Genomic DNA, 11,580 nt, shown 5'->3' on the forward strand with positions numbered 1-11,580 from the left:
AGCCCCGGTGGGCCCTTCACAGTCCGACCCTGAAGCAAGACTATGATGCCATTTGAACTCTGTACACTGTCATATTCCCTATCTCAAAGCCCCGGATACTGTGCTGATATGTTTTGTTATATAGACCATGAATCACTTTAGTTTTCCTCCTCTGTACATTTTACTGATAACTTTCTGTTGATATTGGCAAGCAAAACTCAACACTCAATGACTTAATAGTAAAACTGAGGCATTACCATTCAATCATTGTTTCACATTTTATTCAATTTGATGAGAAAAGCTTACTCCTAATTCAGCTCCAGCTTTTCCCATAGAGCTCACTGTTTATCACATGAAAACTCTATTGAAAAATATGGGAAAAAGCTGGAATTAAATCAGAAGAAAGGGGTTTGAATTAAATCTTGGCCATAAATGTTCATGTGACAAACTATAAAATAATAACTACACACAGAATTAAATATGGCCTTTTGTCTCACTAAATTTAAAGATATTAAACCCCTTTCCACTGCTCCTAGTAGTAGTACTAGTAGTACAGAAGATTTGGCCAGACATTCTCCTAACAGGAGAATGTGCAGTTAAAGACTTGCTTGTAATAATGAATAGTTTTATAATAATATGTATATAATAATTAGTTCTTCTGCAAAGCAATTCTAATATATATATATATGGAATATACAGAGAGGAACATAAATACAAATCACGAATTGTTACCTGAAGTACAAAAGAGGGTATGTACTTAAAGGAGAATGCAGGTGGCAGCTAAATCAACTGTTGCAGATTTACTTTTAAATATACTCACTTCTAATAACTGAACCATTGATGGCTGGTTGACAGTAATGGGCAGCCATAAGAAAAGGTTAGAAAATGTGAAAATAAACAAAAGTCCACGACCGGATGGGATTCATCCCAGGGCACTAAACGAGTTTAGCGCTGTGATTGACAAACCTCCTCAATTAATTTTTCAGGATTCATTGAAGTCTGGCATGGTGCCGAGAGACTGGCGGATTGCTTATGTGGTGCCGTTATTTAAAAAGGGATTCTGTTCTCAGCCTGAAAACTATAGGCCTGTTAGTCTGACATCAGTAGTAGGAAAACTTTTGGAAGGGGTAATAAGGGATAGGGTACTTGAATACATTGCAGTTCACAATACTATTAGTTTGTGCCAGCATGGTTTTATGCGTAACAGATCTTGCCAGACTAATTTAGTCGCCTTTTATGAGGAGGTGAGTAGGAACCTCGATGCTGGAATGGCAGTGGATGCTATCTACTTGGACTTTGCTAAAGCGTTTGATACAGTACCTCACAGAAGTATACTGGTTAAATTAAGGAATATTGGCCTGGAAAAAGCTTCAAATCTTTTTGAGTGCACAATCACTAGACCAATGACCAGCCACGTATCAGATAAACTTCTCATTTATTTACTTAAAACATGCTTGACACTTTTCTTGTCTTGCACTTAGTCATAAGCATAAAACAAGGGTGCATAATGATGTATTTCCTGATACAGGTATGGGTAAAAGTGTGATACAGTACCATGTTAGCCAGTCAAAATATTACAAATTAATAGAAAAATAACAAAAGTTGTGTCAAGGTAATAATTACAGAAAGATTCCTGAACTTTGCTGATCATTTTTCAATATTCTGGAAGCAGCTATTTTGTGTTTAATTTCATGTTACTTCAGGTACAGTGCAAAACAAAATATATACAATATATAAAAAATGACTGCTTTGTTTCCTAAAGCATCAAGTTAATACCTATTCAAAACCCCACTTATATGTTCTTGTATTTCTAGGCAACCAGATGCTATGAAAACTAAAGATTATCTCAGACTTTTTTGTCATTTGCGTTTACAAATGTTACCTTTTCTGAAAACAAATTCCAGCCCTCTTCTTTATTAAAGGAGACATATTACGTAAAAATTAAGACTGTACCAGTAAATTATACTCCTCTAAATATAGAAATATTGTGCTTAAAAAAGTTGAGTTTAGGACTGACTTATTGAAAAATTCCCCCCAAACCCCCCAAAAGTCTTGCCCAACTGTTCCACTTGCTGCTGGCTGAATTCTCTGGATGTGCAGGGGAGCCGGCAGCACTCAGTACAGGCACTGTAGGACTGGAACCAATCAGCAGCTAGGCTGACCTGATAGGGAACTGAAGCCTGTCTTTGCTTGTATGACTGCAGGGCTGTAATTGGCTATCCCTCTCCTACTGTGCTTCTGGCAGAGACCATTAGGACACGCCCACCCTTTGTTTGAAACACTAACAGAGACCTGAGAGGATCTATAGGGAGCTCCAATAAAGGGGCCATTTTTGCAGACAGTATTCAATTTTAGCCCAAAGTGAAACCAGCACCGTATATTATCCATAACTGCCTACAAAAATAAGGTGTTTTCCATTTATCCAATATGTCTCCTTAATAATATTGCTATTAAGTATAATTAAATGAGATAGGTGAGGAGAATTCCAGCCAGTTTGCAACACTACAAGCTCACAAACTGAATTCTTACCCTAAGCTAACCTGTATGTCTGTGCTCTATTTACAGGTAAATATGAGCGAACCACAGAGTACTGCAGAACAAATGCCTGCTGGGAAAAGCCATGGCGGAATTGGGGGTAACTACAAGGTACTGAAACACAAGTGCACTTCTAATACTGCACATACTCTAGCACTGCACATATTGAGCACATTTCAAAAAGTTTGTGTGATCTTGTATTTTAAGGATTCAGTGTCACTGTCTTTTTTGATGCTGCTGATATCCTACCCATAAAAGCCAAACCATTATTTGAAGAATTACATTTATCTAAGTGTAATCTGCATTAATCCAGCAGAGTCGCTTGTTGTTGAGGGTTTATCATGCAGATTTTAAAAGTCTTCCCTTGTACATCTACATGTAGATCCATTAGCCTCCATAGTTTTCAGGCTTAGCCTTTACATAGAATGGTTATTGTTATTAAAGTGCACTTACACACTTTCATGTGTTGTTGCTACTCCCTCTCCCTACATCCCAGTATCTACGTAATATTCTGTGATATTCTTTAGAAACAAAGCAGCCTGTCCATTGGCAGGTGAAACAGGGAACCTATTCACAGTATGTGTAGAAGGATTGCAACTATACACAGCGTTGCTAAAATTCCTCTACATGTCATTAAAGGTATATTCCCTGTTTCACCTGCCACTAGAGTGCACCACATAAGCAAGAATAAACATAGTGATACTGACATCTTTAAGCTGTGGATAAAGCTTTTTTTGCCTATGTAATAATAGAAATTTACTAGACTAAAAAAGGCTGGGTACAAATGTTGCCCCTTTAGCAGCGAAGATCCCCCAGTAGCTCCCCGTCTTCTTTTCTGCTGATTCACTTCACATGCTCTGTGCTGCTGTCAGTTACTGAGCTTAGGGACTGACACTCAACATACTGTATATATTGAATATAAATGACAGCTCAGAAACCAATGTAATTTACATCAGAATTTAATAATCAGCCCTTTAGCACCAGTTTATATGACAGGCCAACCTAATCTTCTGCTTAATAATTTCCAACAACCCCTAAGCTTAGCTTCTCATCATCTGGATCATCACTGCTGAACCTTTAGGCTGTTGCAGCAAGTTCATAAAAATATGCCATTTCTAGCCATATTCATTTTAAGGGTTTACTTCTCCTTTATGGCTGCTATGCCAGGTATCTATTTGATCAGCCATGGTTGGATATTGTGAAAATGTATGTTGTGATATCCTGTGATGACACAAATTATTAGTGAATGCATCCAGCGGTGGCATAACCATAGCCTTACCTGAACCTGGGATAGTCTATTCATATAAGTGCTGTAAGACAAGGGTTGTGAGTTATAGCCTGTTAATCTGCTTTACAAGTTGGGGACAGAACAAAGATATAAAAAAAAGATACAAGTCCTTGGTATAACAAGTTATCTACCCCTTTGATATTACATTTTTCCAATACAGAAATAGCAGATTTACACAAAATAAACATGACATTGTGCTGTTTTAAAGACATCAAAAATCAGACCAAGACCTTTACATTGCAGGTATACAGGCATATGAATAAGTTGATATGAATAATAGGAAAACAAGAGGAGAGATCTGATGTAGGCAACACCCATGATACTTGCGCATTTGATACTATTTTAAAGATTATGTTTGCCACTTGAGATCACGACTCAGTTATGTTGAACCTATTTTCTCTAATGTTCATCGTAATTACATATTAATTGCGGTTTGACATACAAGTGACATGCTGCATTGTAATTCTTCCCCTTATCTTTTATACAACCAATGTTCAATTATTTCACTAAAAGCATCTAATGCACTGCTGCGCTCAAGGAAAACAGCATGTTCTGTCTAAATAAAGAAGCCTGTTAGGGGATGTTTAATAGACATCTATCCTTGAAGGTTTGCGTCATTGTGTTTTTCTAGCCTTATTCATTCTCACCCTAGAGAATAAAATACACAGGTGGAGCAACACAGGTTTTATCATCATCTAAAGTGGAAACATGATGAACTGACTAGTATTCTAGGCAGGAAGATAAACCCTGCTGACCTGCCTAATGAAAAACATTCTCATCATTGCCTGATGCTATCTCCCTATTTGGATGGCTGTTCCACATAATCATTTATTTCTAATGTTCATAGGTTTTCATTAACCTTATGCTTGCTCCAGATTTCCCTTTCTCATTGTGGGCAGTCTTGTATGTAATGTAAAGCGCAAGCCAAAACTATACTTTGTTTAAGGAATAGGTCACAGGTTATTCAGGAGGGGACACACTTTATTAGCAATAATATCTAAGAGCAGGAGCAGCCCTACAGCTTGCCCACTAAAAATACAACGTTTAAACTACACAGATGCAATAGTGTCTAATTAAGAAAATGATTTGTAGAGCATTATATATGGGAGCCCAATGTTTTTTGCATTATACAGAGAGCATGCTGGGAGAAATTGAGTGACCTGTGCAAGGTCAAAGTGGGTTCCCACTGTTTTATAAATCAGGATCGCTCACTTAAGAACCAGAATCAGAGGATGATGAGTTAACCTATATATTAGGAACAGGGAACCCACTTTAGATGTTGCAGAACTATAACTCCCAAACCCCTACATCAGGTTAGAGCAATGCTGGGAATGGTATATAAAGAAATGTTGCTATTCAGCAGTTACCCCAACAGAAGTCTTTAATTATACTGCAGTGGGAGTATGTGGCGTGTTGGAGTAGGTTTGTCTTTCCAGTATGTGACGTGCTGCAAACCATCAATGTCAAATTAACTCTGCTCTCTAAAAATACAGATCACTCTGTATGAACTGGAGAATTTCCAGGGGAAAAAGTGCGAGCTGAGTGGGGAATGCCAGAATCTGAGCGAGAAAGGCCTTGACAAAATTGGATCCATCAAAGTCGAGTCTGGACCGTGAGTCTTATAATCCTAGAATGCTGTGTTCCCTCTAAACATGCACATAGGTTATGTCTGTAGCACACACAACATATTGTCGAGCAGTGCAGGCAAAGTGTTATATACAGACACATTATTCAGTACCCATAGTACCAACTCACTCATGTTTTTAGTAAATAAAATATGATAAAAGGCAAGTAGGTTCTGTTATTCATTAAGAGCTTCTCAAAACACCAGTTATCTGAACCACATATAAAAACCATAATCCTATGTGTATAATACAGAAGAAAGATATCCCATACAGTAAGAACACAGCGGGGCACTGTCGTTTTCACTAAAAGCCAATCGTTTTACTCACTAGAAGTATAACTACCAGATCTGGCAGCGGATAGCATTATTGATATTATACTTATTAGGCCTATATCACCGGGCAGTAGAAGCTGCTTCTTGTTGCTAGATAGAAATTGGCTTTGTTGTTTTTCTGCCCTATAGAAAATAATGTAACCAGTTTAGCCAACTATTCCAACCAATGGCCTCCAACTGTGTTTAACTCTCAGCGAATAATGTGGAAGCTGTAGTCCAGAAACAGAATGCTAGAAAACCAGAAAACCTGGGCTACATTTGGTTGTTTTTAGCAATAGACAGACATAGTACAAACATACAAGTTTTACAGTTTGGGCATTAGAAACCTACTAATCATATAGCTGACTTCATTGTAAGGGCTGCTTTGTAGTTTTAAAATCAAACACTGCTACTATCATTTATTAATGGAACTAGAATATATTTGTGTACTTTTAATCATTTTGGCTCCCTGCACATATGCATTTGCCCCCACTGCCTTCTCACGACCCTGCCTGCCATAGCATATTGTTAGTATAGGATCATAATCAGTGGCATAACTATATTTTGCATGTCACAGGTCACCCACGATTTTTTGAGGGAGGTCCTACAAATTATGCCCCTGCTCTTAATAACTGAACTCACTGATCAATCAGTGTGATTAGTCACATTACAATCATTTTTCTGAGTTATAGATTTGCCGGCCCTCTGTGTTATTTCCTAAACCATAGCACCACCCAGATTTATAAATGGAAACCTAAATATTACGTATTCTTTACTTTCTGCTTTAGATGGCTCAGCTTTGAACGCCAGTCATATGGGGGTGAACAGTTTGTGCTGGAAAAAGGAGACTATCCCCGATGGGACACTTGGTCTAACAGCCACAGGAGTGACTACCTGATGTCCATCCGTCCCCTGAAAATTGCAAGTCTAATAGAAAAGCTGGAAAATGTAATATGCATATTTTACAAAGAACACAGCCACAGTCAGGTGCAAAAGTCCAAATACTTGGACTGTATGATTGGACAGTAGTGCTGCTGGGGGATATTATTACACATTATAAGAAGAGACATCAAAACCTATTTCACACATTTTCTTTTGTATATACTAGTGCCATGTTCCCCGGGGTGATTTCTGAACCCTAACAGGATATCATATAAGTCAATGTCAGCTACATTACTAATACATGGAAGCATTTGAATAGATCTTCTCAGATAGCATTCACATGCTGCCTCTAAGAACCGGTCAGGGCAAAAAGATGGATTAGTCTATGGGCTCACAAGAACCTTATCATCTACCTCAGGAGTCTACAACCTTTTTTTACTTGTGAGCTATTTTAAAATAGGTAAGATTTACTAATTTGGTGAGGTTGCAAATTAGCAAATCTTTCCCCCGACGTGCCCACCTTGGGTGGGTGATATCATGCTAATGCAGTTGTTTGGCCCTAGAGCCAAAATTAAGGGGATAGGAAAAGTTGGAGCGAGGACCGCATAAATGAGCTGATGTGGTCCCCAAACCAACAAAAAAATCAAGCAAGTCCGATTGACATCTTGCCAATTCCTGTCGGAGGGTTTCCCCATACACAGGCAGATAAGCTGCCAAGTCGGTCTTAAGGGCCCAAATCAGCAGCTGAAATCTGCCCGTTTCTAGGATAATAAAGCCAGAAACATGATGATGGATACAAAATGGCTTGAATAAAAGACAATCAATTACAAATAGGAATAACAATAAAACTGGAGCTTTTTAGTCAGTCCGTTGCCAGTGTCACTGACTCTGACAAGTGTTCACAGAAGCTTACAAATCACACTAGAAGGAACTAAAATTTGGTGAAAAGGCAAAAAAGTTCAGACAGAAATAAGGTGCCACATAATAAGCATAAGCATATAATTATAAGCAGATAAGGGTGACCAATAGAAATACAGCATTTTAGGCAGTGTGGTGGCAGCAGTGACAATGTGTGTATTTAATTGTTTTATAAAGAGAATAAGATGCATGTGATCAGGGTAGAAATGATGATACCTTGTTTTGTGTGCAAACAATGTTCTTATGCAAGTACTAACCTCTGAGGTTATAATGCAACTATGTTAAACCTGTAGAAAGTTCAATCACGTATATAAGATGTTACAGCAAATGTCAGACTTGGGTAACACAAAAAGCCCGGGCAAGTGCCTCTGCGCAGGGTATTGTTTTACACAGGCTGGGTAATCTCTATCCTTTATTTCAAATGTACCTCTTTCAGGGTCAGCAGTAGTACAAACATATAAGTTAATGAAAACAGAAACATTTAGGTGTAAAGCAATTTCTTTTTCAACTAAATCTTCCCTCACCTGCTCATACACACGTTATGCTCTATTATTACATGCGTAGGTACAACAATGGGGCTTCTAGAATTTGTGAACCCAGTTTTTTCTATAGCAAAGGTTTGTTTGCACTGAGATACAAAGAGAAAGAGCACAGAGTTCAAGGTCCATACATTCTAAAACAAAGCTTTCTACACCCATTTTCTTTAAGAATGTCGGCCTTTAACAATTCTTAAGCCACAGAAGTCTTCTGTACATATTGTGTATGTGATGAGCATTTGTGTTACTGCAATATCCTGTTTGGACACAAAGGGTCCCTAAGCAATGCTCCCCTAAAATGTATCTGGCTCAGGATGCTAGCATACCTATTCATAAAAAAATATGCTTTAGAGTCACATTTTGCAATGGCAGCACAACTAGAAATTTGTCTAAAGCTGCTCTTAGACTCTTAGCACATAGTCATGGTGTTAACACTGTCATGTTGTCATAAAGAACTGTGGAATACAGGTTTGTAGCTTGTGATTTTATTGAGGGAACTGTAGGGATCCATAGGCCCATAAGAGTTCTGTGTAGGCAGAGCTGATTTCAAAAGCACCATTCCTTAAAACAAAGTGATAACAAAACAGAATATTAAAAATTGCCATGAGTTTTTCCTGGCACTGACTTTGTATACAACCTTTTGCCTATAGGTGCTTACCCTCAACTGCCATTTGCACTGCCTGCCCAACCCACATTATGCCATGCAGCTTCCATCATCTGGCACAATCAAGAAAATCACAATTGTAGGGCTGTGACTTGAAAGAATTTTCCCACACACTAGGAGAATTCTCAACATGTGATAACTATATATAGCCCTGACCTTTATACAAATTATTTATTTGGTTTTAGAATCCATGGCTCTGAGTTCAAAACAGGATAAACAAACCCATCTCCAACACAAAACTTTCGCTGAAGTCCAAACTTAACGAGGCACCGCCATTAGAAACAACTTATTTTTGGAGCCCATAACTATTGTCAAAATAAATATATGAATTGTATACATGTAATATTAAAATTGCGTATCCTTTTATGTAAAAAGTTGGAAAACTAAAGAAAAATATTAATTAAACCAATCCAAAAAATATATGAATACTTACAAGGGTAGGTTACAGTAAATATGATTTAATATGTCATGGGAATATGGCCTATATTAAATTGTATCCATTGTAAAGATATTTTATGTTCCGAATTGAATTACATAGGAAGAATGACCCTTAGGGCTCTGGCACACGGGGAGATGTCGCCCGCGACAAATCTCCCTGTTCGCGGGCGACTAATCTCCCCGAATTGCCATCCCACCAGCGAAAATGTAAGTCGCCGGTGGGATGGCACACGCTGCGCAGGCGATTTTGGCAAATCGCCGAAGTTGCCTTGCGAGGCATTTTCGACGATTTGCTGAAATCGCCTGCGCAGCGTGTGCCATCTCACCGGCGACTTACATTTTCGCAGGTGGGATGGTAGTTCAGGGAGATTAGTCGCCCGTGACAAGGGAGATTTGTCGCGGGCGACTAATCTCCCCATGTGCCAGAGCCCTTATTAGTTTGTACCCAATAAGATATACTATGAGAGTATTTACCATGATAGATTCCTGATCAAACCTGCAGACAAACAAAAGCCCTTTCTTGCCCTGAAATTGTATTTATTTACATTAAAGACAAAATATACCTAGTGCATTGACTGAAATGTATTTAAGTTATGTATTTGGTATCCTTGTGCCATGTAGGACAGTGCTGAACACAAGATCCACTTGTTTGAAAATGCTGGTTACAATGGAAGAAAGATGGAGATTGTGGACGATGATGTACCCAGCCTGTGGGGTCATGGATTTCAGGACCGTGTAGCCAGTATTAAAGTTTTGAATGGAACGTAAGCAGAAGAATCCTTGAGCTAATTCTCACAATAAGTAATGTGAAATGAGAAACAAGATCAGCTTATCCAATGAATGTGTAGGAAGAACTCAGGGACACACAGAGAGTAACTAAAGCTAGCCACACATGAGCTGACTCCTTTGCAGCACCCTTAGGATTTAATGGCAAGATTCAATGCAACATTGCTTCAAACATGGATGTCCAAAGTGGACACTGAATTACTGAATTACATTAGAAATGCAGAAGAGTGTGTAGTTTCTATTTCTTGGCCAAGAGATGACCTCTTACATTCATTAAGGAATGTAAGTGAATGACAGTTTTCTGTTTTGAAAGACTGGCTCCAATCTGAATAGATGTTGATTGCTGAGAGGTAGGTCTAGCCCCAGGGAATAGACAGCCTCTCACTCCTTATGATCAGCTTAAGATTGGTCCATAAGCTTACCAAAGATCCACTCATTTACTTGCAAGGCATAGCAGGTCATTTTGGGGGAAGAAAATAATTTATTTGCACTTACATTTATACTGTAACGGGGAACAGGATGTCTGCCTCAGTCCAAGGAGCTATTGGCGGATAACTGGTAGTCCTATGTGTGTATATGGCAGAATGTTTCTTAAATAGGATGGAAGCTGATTGTTTATTCTCTGCTCCTTATTGCAGCTGGGTTGGTTATGAGTACCCTGGCTATAGAGGACGACAGTATGTATTTGAGAAGAATGAATATCAACACTGGAATGACTGGAAAGGCAACCAACCTAAAATCCAGTCAGTCCGCCGTATCCGTGATATGCAGTGGCATAAACGTGGCTGTTTTACTGGAACTCCAGCAGCACCTTCAGCTCCAGCTCCAGCCCCAGCTCCAGCCCCAGCCCCTACTAGCAGCTGAAGGAGAGTCAAGCACACACTCCAACCATCATCATCTCCTGCAGAGAAGCATAGCAAGAAGAGACGCACAAAATGATTTTACATGATCTTTACATGTCTCTAAAATGTGTTAGTCCAAATCTTTGAATAAAAGTGCTGGGCTACTGGACTCAAATGGATTTTTTCTTATGCACACACACCCCCCCCCAATTATTTTAAGGCTTTGTGCTAGCTAAAGTGCATGTGTATATGTGTGTGGATTAGGTGGGCAGGGGGGTATGCACCACAATTACATACAGCACCACTATGGCTGCAGTACCTCAAAATAATGATTATAAAGTCATAAGTAATTGTTTAAATTATGGTCAGTTATGGTTGTCAATGAATAGTCATCTGAACCATTTATTAATATCAGGGGTTTCATTACTGTTGGTTTGTTTAGGAAGTTTGACTTTACCAGAACTGGATTAGCATTTACTGGCACCTTGTGAAAGAGCAGAGAAAGTGTGCAAGATGGGAGACAGCTGAATGAATGAGAATGAGTGTGGGCCTAAATAAGTAATTAAAAATGCATTTCAGACCAGAATTGCTGTATGTTCCGGCAATAGGAAACCTGCCATTCATCCATTAAGATAAAGTTGTGCAGGATTTTGTTTCCCATTGATATAGTGACTGTTAGGGGAAGACACACAGAGCTACTAGTAACAGCTACTTCTTGTGGCTACTAAAACAGACAATGCTGATCATTTACTGATAATTGTCTCTACATGTGTTTT

General features: G+C 38.7%; 1 protein-coding gene across 2 annotated transcripts; it reads left to right on the forward strand.

Annotated features, from left to right (window-relative positions):
• The first annotated feature begins 2,523 nt into the window (after positions 1–2,523).
• crybb3 (crystallin beta B3) lies at positions 2,524–10,973 on the forward strand. Of its 2 annotated transcripts, none has more exons than XM_031891913.1 (5): positions 2,524–2,625; positions 5,296–5,414; positions 6,527–6,686; positions 9,798–9,940; positions 10,601–10,973. In XM_031891913.1, the coding sequence occupies exons 1-5, from the start codon at positions 2,524–2,526 to the stop codon at positions 10,824–10,826; spliced, it is 750 nt and encodes a 249-aa protein (XP_031747773.1). In that variant the 3' UTR covers positions 10,827–10,973. The 2 variants fall into 2 exon arrangements, with proteins under 2 accessions (XP_031747773.1, XP_017945484.1); XM_018089995.2 differs by having other exon boundaries at positions 6,527–6,659.
• The last annotated feature ends 607 nt before the right edge of the window (positions 10,974–11,580 follow it).

This window comes from Xenopus tropicalis, chromosome 1, assembly GCF_000004195.4.
Source record: "Xenopus tropicalis strain Nigerian chromosome 1, UCB_Xtro_10.0, whole genome shotgun sequence".
Classification (NCBI taxonomy): domain Eukaryota; kingdom Metazoa; phylum Chordata; class Amphibia; order Anura; family Pipidae; genus Xenopus; species Xenopus tropicalis.